This window comes from Poecilia mexicana, unplaced genomic scaffold, assembly GCF_051168715.1.
Source record: "Poecilia mexicana isolate PSO_F unplaced genomic scaffold, ASM5116871v1 scaffold_19, whole genome shotgun sequence".
In the NCBI taxonomy this organism is placed as follows: Eukaryota; Metazoa; Chordata; class Actinopteri; order Cyprinodontiformes; family Poeciliidae; genus Poecilia; species Poecilia mexicana.
Genome location: NW_028263388.1, coordinates 20,928,666 through 20,947,701, shown reverse-complemented (window position 1 = coordinate 20,947,701; position 19,036 = coordinate 20,928,666). Strand labels below are relative to the sequence as shown.

The 19,036-nt window shown below is 37.4% G+C and overlaps 1 protein-coding gene across 1 annotated transcript in view; it reads left to right on the top strand.

Annotated features, from left to right (window-relative positions):
- The window catches only part of LOC106907616 (BRCA1 DNA repair associated), a 32,129-nt gene that overhangs the window by 7,146 nt on the left and 5,947 nt on the right, over positions 1-19,036 (top strand). Inside the window, exons 10-20 of the mRNA XM_014973420.2 lie at positions 524-647; positions 990-1,032; positions 4,855-4,928; positions 5,837-6,033; positions 6,118-6,205; positions 7,412-7,489; positions 8,016-8,056; positions 8,511-8,594; positions 12,305-12,362; positions 14,383-14,456; positions 15,641-15,698. Coding sequence (XP_014828906.2) covers positions 524-647; positions 990-1,032; positions 4,855-4,928; positions 5,837-6,033; positions 6,118-6,205; positions 7,412-7,489; positions 8,016-8,056; positions 8,511-8,594; positions 12,305-12,362; positions 14,383-14,456; positions 15,641-15,698 — 919 coding nt within the window. The remainder of the gene's footprint in view (positions 1-523; positions 648-989; positions 1,033-4,854; positions 4,929-5,836; positions 6,034-6,117; positions 6,206-7,411; positions 7,490-8,015; positions 8,057-8,510; positions 8,595-12,304; positions 12,363-14,382; positions 14,457-15,640; positions 15,699-19,036) is intronic.

Sequence of the window (19,036 nt, the reverse complement as noted above, 5' to 3'; positions counted from 1 at the left end):
CGCCTCACGGCCCATAGGGGGCAGCAATTACATTTTCATGTCGGTTCCTGGCTGACAGACTGCCTTGCTCAGTGAAAAAATCCCCCCTCAGCAGGTTTTCTAAATTACATTTCATTTACATTGGAGGAAATGTTGCCGAGAGGATGATTTTTTTTTTCTGTTTTGTTTTCTTACCTCATCCATCTTCTACTGCTCAGACTTTCATCTCATTCAACTCAGAGATTGCTCAGTTTCTCAGAGAAGAAAACTCAGAGTTTTACATTAGATTTCTCATTTCGTCTGCCTACATAATCAATAAATTTGCACCTTAAGCCCAAATAATAAAAAGAATAGCAGCGGTATTCTGTCGTAGTATTAAACTCTGAAGGTAATATTTGCAGTTCTGTGAATTGAAGGCAGTTTGAATTGCCTCATTTTGTAGGAAGTGTTGCATTGCAGCTGTTTTCCACCCTCAGTCCCTCCTGAAATACAATAAAATGCAATTTAGAGAAAAAGCTTTTCTTTTTTTCTGCTCTTCCTGTAGCAAAAGATAGAAATGCAGAAGGAGCTGGTGAGGCTGGAGAAGCTGATGGCTCTCGTGTCAGAGGTGCTTCAGGAGAAAGAAGGCAGTCCTGCTGCAGGAACCAATCAGGGCTGTGAAGACAGGGGTGAGCTGGAAATGTGGGGAAATGTCACAAACTTACATTTTTTCTGATAATAACACATAAACTAATTAATCAAAAACAAATTTATTTAAGTCTTGTTAAAATGTTTGCATTTTTTAAGATTTTATAGTTGGTGTTCAGGTATCAATCTTTCAATCTTTGAGTAACACTTAAGTATCAAGTGATATTTCAAATTTCCTGTCAACTTTAAACATTTTTTAACTCAAAATCATGACGGGCCGTTGGATGAATGGCTGCCCTGCCACCCAACCACCAAGGATAGCAAGTTTTGTGGGGGAAGCTTTGGGACTTTATTGAATTTTATTGTGTCAAATGTCTTTCTAGGCCCAGAACTGGATGGCCAGGATCAAGTCCAGAGTTCAGACAGGTGAGATTTTTTATTGCTAGAAAATAAAGTTCTGCTGTTAAAACAAAGCAGCAGATTTTCTGTTTATATTTGGAGCTGGTGACAAATAAAAAGAAGGAAATTCTTCAAATATTAAAACCAAACATGAACTAAAGCAAAATTTAGTTATCTATTAATCTATTGATTATTATAACAACAAAATGGAGCTTAGAGTGAGTAAACTAAGTCAGTGTTTTTCAACCTTTTTTGAGCCAAGGTGCACTGTTTTAATTGAAAAAATCTCGAGGCACACCACCAACCTCAACAGCTCTCAGTCTCTCTCTGGTTTCAGTTTTTATAGTAGCCAGGCTTGAGACGCTCACTTCACCCAGATATGTTGTGGGAAATGGACCCATGTTCTTTCTAACTACTGCTGAGCTTCACTGTCTTTTCCATCACTGTTATCAGTCTTGCTAGATACGATGCTGTCACCGCTACCTGTAACATTCATGCATCACTAATTCTCTTGTTTTAATGTAAAATGCTCTGTACCTACTGCCATCTAGTGGTAGGAAAATTACATGACTACGCCGCTAGCCACTACTAACCATGGTTTCGTTCACACCAAGCTTAAGTGCAGCGGCTTTATTTCCCTCCTGTAGTGGCAGATCGACAGCCCCAACTTAAAAGCTGCATCATATGAGTTTGAAAACATTTCTCCGTCGTGCCTGCTGCTAGCATGTGCTTTTAATAAATGAAAATTAACGCGTTCTTCTTTGATTTACAATTTTGACTTCTAATGATTCACTTCCTGCTAGAGCGCCCCCTGGTGGTTGAAGAAAAATACACAGAAAAGCCTCACCGGGCTACAATCCGCATGGTTCAAAGTTTAGGAAAAAAGTAGCAGCTTATAGTCCGGAAAATACGGTACCATAGGTGAAATTGAATAATTTCCACGGCACACCTGATGATCACTCACGGCACACTAGTGTGCCGCGGAACAGTGGTTGAAAAACACTGAACTAAGCGGCCTAATGTACTGGAGTTCCATTTGAGTTGCTAGGCAACAGGCTGGGCTGGGCTGTGGTTGCTAGGTAACGCCGCAGGCTGACTCAATAATCGGGAACTATTGCGTACGATTTTTTTCCTTCTTTCTGCTCCCCGTTTAGCCGTGTAAGAAAACGTGTTTGTAAATTAATGATGAGATTTGTTTAAACCCAATAAACTCAGAAAATATAAGGATATTTGCTGAAAACTGTATTTTTGGTCTAGTTTCTATCTTATTACACTTGAAATGAGACAAACTAACTTTAAAAGTAACTTTTCAGCAATATATAGGAGCTTATTTTAAGTAAATAATTCCTTATTGATTCCTTATATGATGAAAAAATACTAGTTCTACTGGCAGATGAATTTACTTATAACGTGGGAAAATGTCTTGTTATATGTTAAATGATCTGCCAAACGAACTAGTACTTTTGCCATCAATATTAAGGAATTATTCACTTAAAACAAGCCTCTATATCTTGCTAAAACATTACTTTTAAGTTTTGTCTTTTTGCACTAGAAACTAGATCAATATACTTGGTAAGATATTGTTTTTTTGCAGTGCAGATATGAGTAACACCTCAAGCCTCCATATTTCCCTGTAATCCTTGCATTTTTCCATCATTACTGAGCAAATTTATTTCAAAATGTCCACAAGAAGAATAATTATCATCATTTGTGTGAGCAATAATAAGAGACAGCCATTTTTTAGTTTGGTTGATTGACCTGCTAAACAGACTCCTGCCTTATTGGAGGCAATAATCAACTTCAAGCTGTTGTCAAATGTAAGTAAATTAGTTCAGTACTGTCTCATTTCTCTCCTTGGATCGTTATATTATTGTTAACAGATGTCAGATGTTGTCGCGTTACAGTGTGGTAATAATGAGCAGAACAATAACTGAGGCATGTGGCTTGTAATTGGTCTTGATGCCGCATCTCGATGAAGAAGTTAGTGCGTTTCCTTGTTCTCACAGGGTGATGTATCTTGAAAGGACAGACTGATTATCTCCCTAATGAACCCTGAATGTGCTTATACTCTGAGAATAAAAAAAAAGTCATTACTGACAGCCTCTTATGTCATCTGAAGCACTTAGACGGAAAGTTGTGTTGCCACAGTAATTTATCTCCACCGCCTGAGTGCGTTCCTCCAGCTTCTCGCCTTGAAGCGTCTAAATGCAGGCAAGAGGGAGTTTGGAAAAATGGAAGGCTTTGGCTTTATTATGAGGCTTCGAAAATGAAGTCATATTGGAGGAGCGCTGTGAGGAAACTGGAAGAAGTTTTATTTTTATTCAGTTAATTTAAATGTAGGGTTGCTGCCAATTGTCTTTTTTTCCACCAATTTTAATCAGAGAATAGCTAGTCTTCATCTGATTTCTAAGAGGAGGCGTTATTATATTCTGTGTTAAGTCTTTGTTAAGGTCTGATTCAACATTGCAATTGTAATTCACTTCTGATTTTAGGGAAATTGCTAATCAAGTTAAAAATTGTACTGCAGTAAGAGTTACAATTTTCTACTTAGTCTGGTTTCTGTTGGCTGTTTCTGCATGTTATTCACTGAAGTTTTCATTCAAAGTGATTTATTCTTTTTACAACATCACAACTTTTTACAGTAATCTTTTGTTAAAATTTAAGGAATTGAGAAAATATTTCAAGTGTAAAGAGAACAAAAAGCGAAAACGCAGCGGATAGTCGAGATAGTTTACAGTTTTAATGTTTTATATCTTTATGTAATATTACAAATTAACGTAATTCTAATCCTAATTATATGGCTTTTCATTTGGTAGGTGGAAAAAAGATTTTAAGTTTAAAAAAAGGCACTGCATGATTTTTTTGTTAATCTATTTAAAATAACAGATTCAAAAATTTGCAATTTAACATGAAAAACTAAGTAGAAAAGGCAAAAATTGTATAATAAATGACATTTCATGAAAAAAGAAACGCAGCAAGAAAATGAGCAGAAATCATTACAATTACAAGAAGAATTTTAATTATTAAATGAATAAATTTTCATAAATATTGAGCTTATGTGTTACTGTGACACTGCGCCATCTACTGGTAAAAAAGAGAAGGGAAAAGAGCTAACTGGTTAATTCAGTTAGCTTTGGTAAGGTGTTTACCAACTTTACAATAATATTATGCATTTGTAATATTGAATAACAGTAAATTATGTAAAAGGAACACCTGTCAATGCAGCTTACCTAGGAGTGATTATCCTAGGAATGCTAGCCACTAGCCTCTCCAATTCTAATGCCAGCATAGTCTTAATAGTTTTAATTTTGGCGCATAATAAATTACAGTGAAATTTTTGGCCAAACTTTATGAATCAAATTCTTTTTTTAATTAAAAAAAAAAAGCCAACTTTTCAGAATATAATCTGTAATCCATTATTGGTTTTTTCAACCGTTTTGAGACCAAATAATACCAAGAATCTGACTTGGATGTTGAATTTTGTAATAAGATATGCAGTTTTACTCTGTTCATTTGTCTTTATGTTACGGCGGATAAATTGTCACATTTGATTTTATAAACTCTGCTGGCTGCCCTTTACATTTTATTCTGAATTTTCAGTTTTGTTTTCACTGCATTCATTTTAACCCCCCACTGCTGCGTCATCAGTCTGTGAACATGACGGTCCAGCATCCAGGGGAGGAAAAAAACTTTCCCCAAGTTGTTATTTTTTTAGCTGAGGCTCTACAAATGTATAAAGACAAGGTTTCGAACTGACAGCAGAGGTTTTCATGCTGCTGATGTAAGCTGCATGTTTCTGTGGGATTGTTATTTATTGTTTTAAATAAACGAGTTTTTTCTCTTTTACAGGAAGGGTATTTTAGATGCAGAAACCAAAGCATCTGATGATAAGGTGGCAGAGCGTGGTGGCTTTCCAGGACCCGGTAAGGCTGTTTGTGTAACTTTGTAGAGTTTAATATGTGTAGAGGAGTTTTTCAATTACCTTAGATTCACCTCTATTTGCTAGGATTTGTTTGTGTCTGCTCTTTGGCTTTTCTCTATTTCTTTAAATGTTAGGAATGAACTGGTTCAGCTGAACTAACTGATCGTTGCAGTTGGGTTTGCTAGAGTGAACAAAGATGCATTTATGTGTTTTTAAAGACATATTTTCAAAATTATATCTAGGACAACAAATTAACAATTATTTTAGTAATCAATTAATCAGATAAAAGAAAATCTGCAGAGTTTTTATTTATCCACTTAAGACTTTTTATACAATATTAGAAATGGAAGGAAATGATGCAAATAAGCAAATAACTCATTTTTAAATAAATAAATGGACTAAAATACAGTAAAAGCATTTTTTTAAATGCTTTTTTTTATGATTTTATGAACACTTGGTCATTTGTAGCAAAAGAATCGGCTGCAGCTTCTTGATTTAACTTTAATATAGTGTAGGACTATATTAGTTGATCTGGTGGTTATTATTATTATTATTTATTTTTTTATTAATAACTCCATAGCAAAAGGTGCTGAATAAGAGATTTTCTTTTACAGAATTTGAACCAGGTGAAACTAAAACTCTTCCAAAGTTCTGGGTAAAACATATTTGCAGACAATTTTTTTTGTTTTAAATGCAAAATACATCCTTTATTGTCTACATACTCCAATTAACGATTAATCAAACACTAAGTTAGTAATTGATTAATCATTGACTAATGTTTAATTGTCACTAAACGGTTAATTCAATAATTGATTAATCACCATTAATCATTTCAGCCTTAAGCATAGTGATTATCTCTTTTCTTCTCCCTACTTTTCTTTTTTCTTTTCTTTTCTTCTCTTTTCACAGCTGTTCAAGATTCGACTCATGCTGAATCAACTGTAAAAGACACAAAGGCCCCTAATTCACTTTCTGCAGCCAAAAAGGCAAAAACTTGTGATTCACCTCCAGATTGCCAAGAAGACAAAGAAAACAACAGCCCTCCGAAAGAAAAATCTACAGCTAAACTTGTTCTGGTGTCGTCCGGATTGGGCCCAAACGAGCAGGTTGTTTGCTCTTTCAGGTGTTTTGTTTTATGTAGGATGTGGTGCTGAACTGATCAAACTGATGCGATATGTTGTTGATTATAGGTAATGGTGAAAAAGTTTGCCAAGAGAGTCGGCGGTCTCGTCGTTTCCCGGGTGACACCAGAGGTGACGCATGTCATAATGCGCACAGGTACGCACATTATATCTCTGAAATAATTAATTCATTTCTGTAAAGTTTTCAACGTTCCTTAAATACACAGTAAAGAAATCCATGGCTTTCTTTGGCGCTTTTACTTTTTTATATTCCCATTCAGACATTTTAATTGTGAATAGTTAATTTCTCTCTTTGTTCTTTTATTGCCACGTTTTTTTCCAAAAGACTCTTAAGAAAAAGCTTTCTCTTTGGCCCACACACACTGCTGCCTTCATTTGCTTGTTGCTAATTGCCCTCTTTGATGGATTATTTTTAATTTCAAGGTTTTCCCTCTCCAAAGCACTAAGCCTTTTTTAATGGCAGCTATCACAAAACGAGGGAGTTTTAGGTTTGTTTATGATTATAGCTAAATGTTTGGAAGTAGCTGCAGGACTCCCACTGTAACAGAGGAGCTTTAAATAATTCAACATGTGTATTTTTTTATGGCGTCATCATCCACATGCTCTTAGCACTTGCTTGGAATACGAACCATCACACAAACAATCTTAGATTAATGTTTTGTCACCAGATATTTGATTTGGCAAAAGCAAAAGATGTTTTATTTAAATACATTCCTGGAAAAATACTTTGTTGGATGCAACAGTTCTGCTCACAGGTTGCTTTTTTTTTTAGGATTAATTAACTTTTTTATAACAGCTTGGATTAATTTTTTAATATAGCACTGGATACAATATGGAAATAATGATTTGTTTTTAGATTAACACATATAATATAACATTTTTTGTCTTATCAGTCGGTGGAGAACAAGTCAAACTTCTATATTTATCATTTTTCTGTATTGGCTCAGTTTGACAACAAACGAGCTGGAATGTTTACATATAGAAGAAAATTATTGTCATTACAAGAAGAAACCAGCGCGTGTGATAATAACGTCTAGCTGGTTTGCTTCCACAGAAACATTTTAAGGAAAACAAATGGAAAATGTTCTGCATTAAATGAGCTTCTGGGCGAGAGAAAGGTTGATTAGATGCTGATTGTTTTTCTCTGAATTAGAGCACCGTCACTTTAAGAAACTAAATCTGGATGCTGTCACCTACTTACCAAAATTATTTGTATAAAAGCCCTAAATGAATAACACAGATACTCCTCAGTTAAAACAGATTTAAAACAGCCACACATTATATATGTACTGTTTCTAACATCTTTTAAACATAATTTATTGTTTGTATTTTTCTCTGACAGATGATCAGCTGGTCTGCGAACGGACACTGAAATACTTCCTTGGCATCGCGGGTCGGAAATGGGTCGTCAGCTTCCAGTGTAAGTGAGATTTACCTCTTATTGTACAGCTGCAGCAAATACGAGTTTAGGATAAATACTGTAACGCAGGGGTGTTCAAAGTGTGGCACGGGGGCCATTTTTAGTCCTTGGAATGACTCTAGGCGGCCCTCAATCGCAGTTCCAAAAGCTTAAATCTGGTTTTCCACCCAACATAATCACAATACAATGAGTGAAAAATGAGTACTGCTATATAACTAAGAAATTAGCAAACGCTCTAGATTAATTAAAACTAACTCAGACAAAAGGTCACAATGAAATAAAACTAAGCTATCTAGAGCAGTGGTCCCCAACTTTTTTATTACCACGGACCGGTCAAGACTTGGAAAATTATATGTAAAGGTCATTATTATATATGTTTATGTTTATTCAGTTAAACACTGATCTAGAGTCTACAGGGCCACATGGAAAGCTACCACGGGCCCGATTTGGCCCTCAGACCTCAAGTTTGACACCTTGGAGAGTAACTGCATGTTTTTTTGCTTTTTTTTTTGCATATTTCCTGCAGGGATTTCTGAATGCTTCAAGGAAAAGAAACTGTTGGAAGAGGTGAGCTTCCCGGCGCGGTGCTCAGTGACGGGCAGCCATACAGATGTCTGAGTTGAATTAGAGCGCCATGATGAATCTCTGCATGCGCTCTGCAGCGGTAGCCCATAAATTATTTAGCGTCCATTAATTTTAGAGATCACAGCAACTTGTTCTGTGTAATCTCTTTGCCAGGCCTTGTTCAGAATCACCATCAATTTGAAACTATTTTCATGCATCAAATGCTGTTTGGGGAAACAAACACTACGTTAAAAAACTAATTCTGCCAAAATGAAGAATGGGCAGAGAGTCTATACGCATGGCTGACCACGGGGAAACGACAGAATAATTCATTTACTTTTGTTTTGTGCTTGACAGAATAAAGGATTTTGTTATTTATTAGACCAATTTATAAGGATTTTTAAAGTTATTTTAGACTTGGAGGTTTGTGTTCACAAGTTATTTTTCTTTTCTTCAGCGTTCGTTTGAAGTGAGAGGCGATGTGGTGAACGGACCGAACCACCAGGGGCCGTTAAGAGCCCGCACCGCAGGGGACAGTAATGTGAGTAATTTTAGCATACTTTGTTTATTTTCTTTCTATTATTGTTTTCACCTGAGTTCTTAGAATTTGGGGCCCTAAACTCGACAAACTGCCTAAACTGTGTGAAATTAAGCGATTTTAATGGAAATGAAAGTGGGTGTGGCCAAACTGCTCTACAGCGCCCCCTAAGGTGAGTTAGGACAAGCTGTATACTGTAGAGATCTGAAATTTGGTACGTAGGTAAATACCCCCAAATCAAGAAAAAAAAGCCTCTTGGAGGCATGCCCTAAATATGCAGAGAGGCAGCCATTTTGTGTCAAAAGGTAAATTTTGGCCATTTTTCATGTTTACACACCGCAAACTTTAACAAACTCCTCCTAGGGATTTCGACATATCGGCTTCATTTGTGGTTATTATGCAGTTAGGGAATGGGAGATTAAAAGTTATCAAAATTGTGAGTTTTTGAGTGTGCTTAGGGGGCCTGGCCAAGCTAAAACTTTCACATTCAAGCACCGAGTTGCACCAAACTTGGCATGAGTGATGCAGGTTGGACGCCTGACGATCCTTTGTGGTCGTATGCTGATGTCATCTAAGCCCCACCCCCTCAAAACACGAAGTGACTTTTTTTTTCTTGGAAAGCTGCATCTCTGACGCCTTTGACCTAATCAAGATGATCTTGTGTCAGATAACAAGTTGGTCTCACTTGCTTTAAAGAGTTTTCGGTGGAGGCCGTGGCGAGGGCAAAGGTCATGCCGTTGCCACGTTTGGCTCTAAATGCCACACATTTCAGCCGATCATTCAAATGGTCACATGACTTTAGCCCCGCCCCCTTTTAACAGAAGTCCTGCTGGTTCTCAACCTTTTACTCGTTACCGGACTGACGGCGATTTGGGAGATTCGTCATACGCGCCACCTAGTGGACAGGTGGCTGAGCTGCGACGGCTGCCAATGCTGCTTGTATTGATCTTTTTTCACTATTTAGGATTCTCTTTTTTTTTTTTTTTTTTGCAGAATTATCTGTTCAGCCTCGTCACTCACAGTCCTTCTACATTAAACCAAACAGTCGACCTTCCTCTGCATTAAAGCATTTTATTACAAAAGTGACTTTTAAAATGTAATATCAAAACCTCCCCCTCAGTGGCGTTTCTGTGACCTTCTGCTTTGTCGCTCCTACAATCTGCTACTTGTCATTCTGTGATGCATAATTACATGTTTTAGCGTTAAGGGCATGTTGTAAATTGTATTTAGCTCAGAAAATATTACAGATGCGAGGCAAAACACTGATAGAAGGGCAGAGTGGTTGAGAGAGACAAGCTACTATTAGCTCCTCTGTCTGAGGATTTTTGTCATTTTGCTAATAAGAGAGCTGGTGCACTCATAATTCCCTCTCAAATCTCCGACCGGCTGTATCCATCTTGGATTACTGGACTCCAAAAGCTCTAATATTAAGATGCCGCGAATGGCAGCAGCGCTGTCAGGCAAAAACATAGAGGAGAAATATCAACTCTCATTACCCTCCATTTCTTGTCTGGCATTATTTTCCCCCTCTGTTCAATGCCCCGCCCTCTCAAGGTAAGCAGGCTGCAGCCACTCTTCATATTATCACCTCAAATAAAAACAGTCATTAGAGGCTGAAGAGTTCAGGTCCTCGTCTTTTGACCACAAAGAACGATCAAATGTCCCGATCACAAGCTGCACTTGTTTCATCCTGTTGCACCAGCCGCTTTGCTCACACCCTGTTGTGAAAAGCTAATTGTGTTTTTTCCTCTCTGTGTAAAGTCGGCGCTGAGGGGGAGAGTTAGAAATGGCTAGGATGTCACGTTGGCCGTTTTCCTCCCTTAGAAATACTCCCCCTAATTCAATTAGCTTGTAATTTCAGGCTTATTATAATTGGCTCAAATCAAACGGCAGCGCTTTGACGGTGACTGACGCATTATGCTTTTTATTTTCACCATTTGTCACCCGGACCGGTGAGACGGGGAGTCTGCAGCCAGAATGCAGATGGAGAGGTTTTCTAACGTTTTCACAACAATGACACTGTTAGCATTTTGTCACCTTGCAGCAACAAGCTGCAAGGTGTTTCACCTAGATGTTATTGGACTGGGCGATATGGACTTAAAGTTTATCACGATATTATGCCAAACCATTGTGATTAATGATCGACCGATCAATGCAGATATCTGTGGTTTAGCATCAAATTTATTGATGTTTTTATTGAGCACATGCTGAAGAAAATAGTAAAACTATCAAACCTGACAATACAGACAGTTTTGGAGGTTTTTAAACATCATTAATTGGAATTTATTGTGACAACAATAATCATAACTTTTATCATGGGAAATTTATCACAATAAATGATAAACAATACAATAAATGTAATTTGGCGAAAAAATTTAAGAGAATTTGGAAAATAATAAAACAGATTTCATAGAGCCCCAAACATCCCATTAAAATGCATTAAAACTGCAGGGCTTAACTTCTACAACAAAAAATATATTTATTTTAAAATAATTATTTTATTTTAATTTTTTTTTACATATGTGATAAAACCGTCCCCGTGTCGTAATAGTTTGGTATGAAACGGATAATCTGTGAAAAAAAATCATGCTCCTCAATCTCCTCTGTGAGCTACTATTGCAATAATAAACCACTCCCAACCAAAACCAACCAATCAGAGCCAGTAGACAGGTCATAGCGCTGTCAATCAAACTCATGAACGTGCTGCTAAATGTGCTAATGGTGGAAAAACAACTAACTGTAACAGGAAAACTGTTACGGTTTATTTGCTGTCATTGGTGGCTGTGCTAACTAGCCTTAGCATTCATAACAGGGAACCACACACAGTGTGACTGACAGCGCTAAGGCCTGCCTCCTGGCTCTGATTGGTTGTTTCTAGCTCACACTGAAAGAAGGCAAACAAGCTAAAACATTTTTTACTGATTAGGAATATTTCATACCAAACTGTCACAACATAGACAGTTTCACCAAATATGAAAATTAAAAATATTAGATCATTAAGCTACATACTGCAGGTTTAATATGAAAACGTTTGTCGCCTCATAAACATAGAAGGAACCTTTAACTCCTCTTGGAGGACATAAGCTGTTGTCTAAATTAAAGATCAGTAGCAGAAACAATTTTCTGTGTCACCAAACACCTCCAGGTAACGATCAATACCAACACGCAGACAGGTGTGACACTTTCTCCTTCTGCATTTTATCTTTCAAACGCTTCCAACGTGAATGAGGCGTTAATGTGATTTAAGCTGCTTCAAGGAAATGCGCTTTCCTTCCCATTTCCCAGCAACCCCTGTGGACCCAGAGTGCAATAAAACGCAGCGCTCCTGGTCTCAGGTTAGTGGTTTTTTCCTCTCTGGGCGCTTTCAGCGTGATATTACCTCTGTGAAGGCGGCACTTTGACTCATCCCTAAATTTACAGCTTTACCGTGGGAGCAAAAAGTGAACAAGGTGCAGAGGCTTCATTTTAAACCTTGAGCGAAGAGTTTCGGCTTTAATTTGCAGGATAAGCTCAGAAGTGTTTTAGCTGTAACCCTTCACACAGGTGAGGAGTTCAGGAACGCACTCTGTGATCTAATGGAGGTGCGGGCGGCTCTGTCACGCCGCCGCTGAACGATGTCTGAAGGTTAAAGTTACTCACGTCCCCGACTGTGAGAACAGCTGCAGGTTTTACAGACATTTTTGTATTTATTTCCGTTTTGTTTTTCTCTGCAGCTGCTCATGAAGGGATACAGGATCTGCTTCCAGGGGCCGTTTACCGACATGTCGACAGGTAAACCCAGAGGCTTAGGACGGCTGAAGTCCAGCTGGTGGTTCAGTTTCTGGTTTCATGTCTAAATGTTTATTGTTTTATGAATGAAAATCATTTTTTAAATAAACGTTTGATTGATGACATGCACTGAACTTATGAAGAAATGTCAATGAGTAGCATAACAAGGAAAGGTTTGACCTTTCACCCCTCTGTTTTTCAGTACATCCATTCATTTATGTTTTACTGTTTATCCATTCATCCATACATTCATTCATCCACTGATCTTATCCATCCACCCACCCATCCATTCATCCATCCATTCATTCATACATTCATTCATACATTCATGCATCCATTAGCCTTTTTCAATCATACATTCATCCATTCATTCATGCATCCATTTGCCTTTTTCATTCATTCATTCATTCATTCATTCATTCATTCATTCATTCATCCACTGATCTTATCCATCCACCCATCCATTCATTCATCCACCCATCCATTCATTCATCCATCCATCTATTCATGTAACTATTAGCCTTTTTCATTCATACATTCATTCATCCATTCACTCATCCATCCATTCATTCACTCATCCATCCATCCATTCTCTCACCCATTCACTCATCCATTCATTCACTCATCCATCCATTCATTCACTCACTCACTCATCCATCCACCCACCCATTCATTCATTCACTCACTCACTCACTCACTCACTCACTCACTCACTCACTCACTCACTCACTCACTCATCATTCATTCACTCATCCATCCATCCATTCACTCATTCATTCACTCATCCATCCACCCACCCATTCACTCATCCATCCATCCATTCACCCATCCATCCATCTACCCACCCATTCATTCACTCACTCACTCACTCACTCACTCACTCACTCACTCACTCACTCACTCACTCACTCATCCATTCACTTATCCATCCACCCATTCATTCATTCACCTTTCCATCCACCCACCCATTCATTCATTCACTCACTCTCTCATCCATCCACCCACCCATTCACTCACTCACTCACTCACTCACTCACTCACTCACTCACTCACTCACTCACTCACTCACTCACTCACTCACTCACTCACTCACTCACTCACTCACTCACTCACCCATCCATCCATTCACTCATTCATTCATTCACCTTTCCATCCACCCACCCATTCATTCATTCACTCATTCACTCATCCATCCATTCATCCATCCATCTTCTCCCTGCTGATTTAAATCGTGGTTCTTCCTCCACATCAATGTTTCTGCATGCAGATCAGAAACGTCCATTTTTATCCCCACCAAGCCATCTCTGTCAACACGGCGCCCCCTTCAGGGCTGGTGGTGAACTGCAAACTGGACTTCTTATGACTTCCTTTCAGCAACGTTTCTTCTTGCTCTTCATCTTGTAAATGTTTTCTAAAACCTCTCAGGGTTTTACAGAACAGCTGGATGTGGACTGGATTTTTCAATCAGATTTATTTAGTAAATATATAGAAACTCTTTGTCCCTGCTTTCCCTCTGCTTCACAGGAATTAACTTTGTGTTGGTCTTTCATATAAACGTAATCTTCTTGACGTGTCAGGGTTGAACCTCAGAGGGACTTGAGCCCCATGTCATGTTTGTTATTTTTATTATTTCTGTTTCCTTCCTGCTGCGCTGTTAAAATGCTCCAGCCGCGTCCTCCCGCTGCTTTCTGGATCGATGAAGCTCTGCTAATGGGGTGACATCTGCCAGCTTGCATGAGTAGCTTAAAGACTTTCTTAAACACAACAAAAACACGAGGGCAGAATCTGCTTTATTCAGCCAAACTGGATTTCATGCAACGTTTAACCCTGAACTATAGAAATCAGCAGATCCATGCTGCTGTTTTCTGTGATATTGACATTTTTCTAAGCCAACTTGTGCAGGTGTTGACTTAAAGTCTTACGTTTTTTTTGTTCCCACAGGGTTGAAGAGATGAAAGCAGAATTAAATGCAGAAGCACAGCTTGATTTTAGAGGAAATGTTGTTGTTTGTGTGTTTTCTAAGATGAGCTGGAGTGGATGGTGGAGCTGTGTGGCGCTGCTGTAGTTAAAGACCCACTTGTCCTTGACGGCGAACAGGTAAGAGTCTCCCTCTCCCACCTGATAAAACAGTTTTTAATATTATATCTGGTTCTTTATCTGTATCTTACATAATTTATATCTTAATTTCCTGCTTTCTGAATCAGATTTTTTTTTTAATTATGAAAATGTAAACTGATTTGCACGTTTGCTTCTAAACATGCATTAATTCATCTCATTAATTTAATAAATTTGAATTTAACTAATACACCTGAGGCCTAAAAATACATTCAGTAATCAAAACTGATAGTTGAATAAATAAAAAGAAAAGTTACTCCTTTTTTTGTTTTGTTTTTAAGAACAGTAAACTGCAATGCCTGTTTGTTTAAAATTATTTCTTACATCTGCAATTATATATATTAATTTTTACTAATACTAATGTAGCAATGTGCTTTAATTTAAATTTTACTGGTGCAAATTGAATTTATTAGTTGTTTCTCTATACATTTATAATTTATATTTTCTGTTTCTTTTTAAAACAAACTTGAACTAAATTTAACATGTTCCATATATTTGCTTTAGTCATCCAGCTGTTTAAAAAAAAAATTAAAATATTTTTTTAACATCTTAATGTTTCATCTGACTTTGGATTTTTCACTGTATTTAACTGAAGTAAAATTTAATCTGATTTTTAAACATTTTTAGAATAGAATAAAATAGAAACAGCCTTTATTGTCCTGAAAAAGTTTTTTAAATATATAAAAAATTAAGATTAACGATAACGTTGCACATTGGCAAGGAGTTGGTAATTATTCTCATTCAGTATGTCTGGTTATTATTTACAATTATCATTATTAATTATTATTATTGTCTTGTTAGGAGAGTTAGCTTGTAACCATTTTGTTTATATAATATAATTTATTTGTTGCCTCTTTAGCAGATTATATTGAATAAGTACATGAATATTATAACATGTTTTTAATTACAGATTGTTGGTAATTATTGAGTTAGTCAGTAATATATTTAATTAAATTTAGATAAGAAGTAGGATTAAAAAAGTGTCGACTTCTTTAAAACAATAATAGTAAATTAGATCATTATTTTGTTCTTGGTTATGTTTCCTCTGTCCGACTGATTGTTTTAAAAACAAGTTAGAAATAAATAAAAAAACAATAATAATGTGTTTATTTATTGTTAAATTTCTACCTCAGAATATTTTATTTATTTCCATGTTTTCCTGACAGAAGTCCCACCAGATCGTCGTTGTTCAGCCCAGATCCGACTCTTCTTCCTCCTACAGCGGTGAGTATTTTCTGGGAACTCCATCCTGACTCGGCCCGGATCGTCGCACCTTCCTGCGTAACTCCGACACATTTCCAGCATTTAACGACGCGACGGGAGCGTCAGCAGTGGTCACATAATTCAAGGTTCAGCCAGAGGTTATCCAGAAATAAAAGTAAAAGACTTTATTTTAAAACGTGATGCCATGTTTTAGATGTTTTACTGCATTAGTTTGTGTAATAAACTATATTTGTACATGTCTTACCTGGTTAAAAGCAAATTTACTTTTGATTATTATGTTTTTCTTTACGATTTAATCATCTCAGTTTAAACCTTTGTAGTTCAGATTTTCTGTTTTAGCTGCAGCGGATTTTAAATTACTGTTTTTTTTATACCGTTGAAGTAAATTCTCACCTTAACTCATTTAGACTAAAAATATATTCATATATTTCTAGACAAACGTCAAAACTCAACTTAATGTTTATAGCCAGATTCTCAAAAACCCAGATGGCAGCTTGTTGGAGCAGCTCTGTTGGTTCTTTTTGTTAGTTTTTTTTTTTTTTTTTTTGCATCATTTAATTATTCAGCATTATTTCATGCTTTTGGACATTTATGATGTGTAACCATGGCAACAAGGTATTGTTTTTACAAGGTGAAGCAGCCGATTAGCATCTGAAACGCTCAGTATTACCCAAACAACAACCCCCAAATCAAACCCACATCGCCTACTCCAGCATCTCTTGAACCAGTTTTCTAACCATACGGCCAGAGAGACTTAAAGAGGAACGGCAAAAGCAAATGAGGTGGATAAGCAGAGCTCTGGTGTCATCCAGGACACGTTGCTGTGAAACATTGACTCTACCGACTGGATATTGAGCTGTTAGCTTGTCATGACAGTTTTCAGTCAGAGGCTGCTTCAGATTTGTTGCAACACTGACTGCTACAGGAGATTCTTCCTGCCGATACCATCACCATCCACAGCGACATTTCTGAAGATTTTTGGATATGAGTTGGCTTTTAGCAATAAGCAATAAATACATTAATCACATCGTTTTTCCCCTTTTTCTCTCTTTTTCTACCAAAAACTGGATGTTAAAAGTTTTCAATCTGCTGCTTTGCTCTCAACAGCCATTTCTTTTGAAGGACAATTTTGTTCACAGTGATTTCATAATTAATTTTATTTGTTGATAGTATTGCTTTGTTCATTTATTCTGGATATTTTAAATATCCAAATAAATGGATAGTTGATCTTTGAGATCAATAATACAGTGCTTGAAAACCATCTCAAACAAGATTTTTATCGTTTATCGCCATAATTTCTGGGACAGTTTATCGTCCAGCTGACTCGTAATTTTTCTTTGAGATAAAGTATTTTTGAATTTAAGCCATAAGTTACATCATCAGCTGATTTATCACTGAAGCTTTCTGATGTAATGTGTTTATGTTTTAACCTGTAAGACAAAACGCTGCATAAACAAACCACATCTAGTCCTAATGAACAGCTGGGAACAGTCTGCACTCCATCCTGTGGCTCTCCGTAATGAATCGGTCTCCGCTCTAATGACTGTGGAGGATTTTTAGATGACATGTTTGACCGCTCTCGTCATAAAAACACAGAATTAGGAAACTTTAGTTACAGAAGGCTGTTCGTTCTGCCAGCTGAGATCATGCACACGTGTAATTTCTGACAAGCAGCGCTGTTAAAGTCCTGCATCGGGGTTTGGTTTAGACTTCTGACATTTGTCAGTGAGCTAACGATCTAAAATATACCTTCTGTTTTTGGCTGCTGTCATGAGTTAAAAATGTTTTCAGCTTAGCCACACGTCCGTCTCACCCAGATCCGCTGCGTTAAGCAGAGATTTCCTACAAGCAGGCCAGCGGTAGAGCACGCCGCTCCACCTTTTTGCCCATTAGAGAGCGGATTTGAGCAGAAATGAGCCCCGATCCGGAAACAGAGTGAGGAGAGCGACCCGCGAGGAAAGCGATTGTGAAGGAAGACAGGGAGCAGAGAGAAAAATGTCAGATTGTAGCGAGGGGAATGTCAAAACAAGTTGGCCACTTAAGAGAGAGGCTGCCACAGCACAGAGAAAGCTGGCAGCTTGAAATGGAGAAGAGAGCAGCTCCAAACCCCCTCCGTTCCTCCCAGCATCCTAATTTTCACTCCTACATATTTAATGCCGCACGCCCTCCTCTGTGTCCTCTGGCACTTATAGTCCAGGTAATTGAACAGCCTCTCGAATCTCCCCTTCCTGCACACTAATTGAAATCACAAAGTTTTCCTCTCAGTCAGTCTGTTGCATTATTTAGATTTGGAAAATTATTGTGAAAACATCAGTTAAGACTGAATGTAAATCAATAACAAATCATAATAGACACATGATCAATAACAATATATATTACAAAGATTTTCTAAAATTTCATATAATTTTACTGAACCGCAAAGCATTCTGGGGGGTTGTAGGCCAGGGGTACTCGATACGTTGATGGCAGAGTTAAATAGATCAGATGACATTTTGATAAAAATAGACGTCAGCCAATCATCCTCCCCATGTTGTGTTTTACATCTGGAAATTTCATGTGTGCGCACAACACTGAAGGTCGAAATGACAATTCTTTTTCTTGTAATCTGTAGCCGCGCTGCCGCGGTAGAACGGTTACGCTAGCAAAGTTAAGCCTGGAAATGTATGAATTATTAATTTAGCCACAGCACATGGACAAATGACGCAGAAAAACCGTTGAAGAAACAACTCAAAACCACTCGTATTCTTATTTTTTCTCGCTTTCTGTGTCGGCTACGCTACACACAGACTCGTTGCCATAGCAACTGACTACTCCGCCACAAATGTATCACGATTCAACACCAGAAAAACACTCAAACATTTCCCACTCAAAGAGCAGAACATTCAGGCTGTTATAGTTTTATGTTTTCAGACTTGATGTTTATTTTGCGATTATTAGTAAGTGATCGCTGTGGTGGATTAGCTATCGCTGCTACAAGCTAAGCTAACAGCGGTGACTGATTAGCTAATTTAAACTCCTGCTCTACTGATGATCTGTCAGAGTTGGTGTGAGGGTTGCTGGTCTTTTCTTCTTTTTCTTTTTTTTAACCGAACCAACTTGGAACCAAATTCCACATCATATCTACGTTAAGGTTGTCAAAGTCAAGCTAGCATAGCTGACATACTTCCCTCTCCCTCACAAATTATTTAAAAATATATATATTTTTCCTGTCCTTATCTAGTTATCGTAGAAGCAAGCTTCCCTTTTTCTTTTATATATCATACATACATCTAAGATTTAGTGAGTTATATTAATAACTTGACATCTAAAACCAGTGGTAATCATCGTCGACTAGCAGT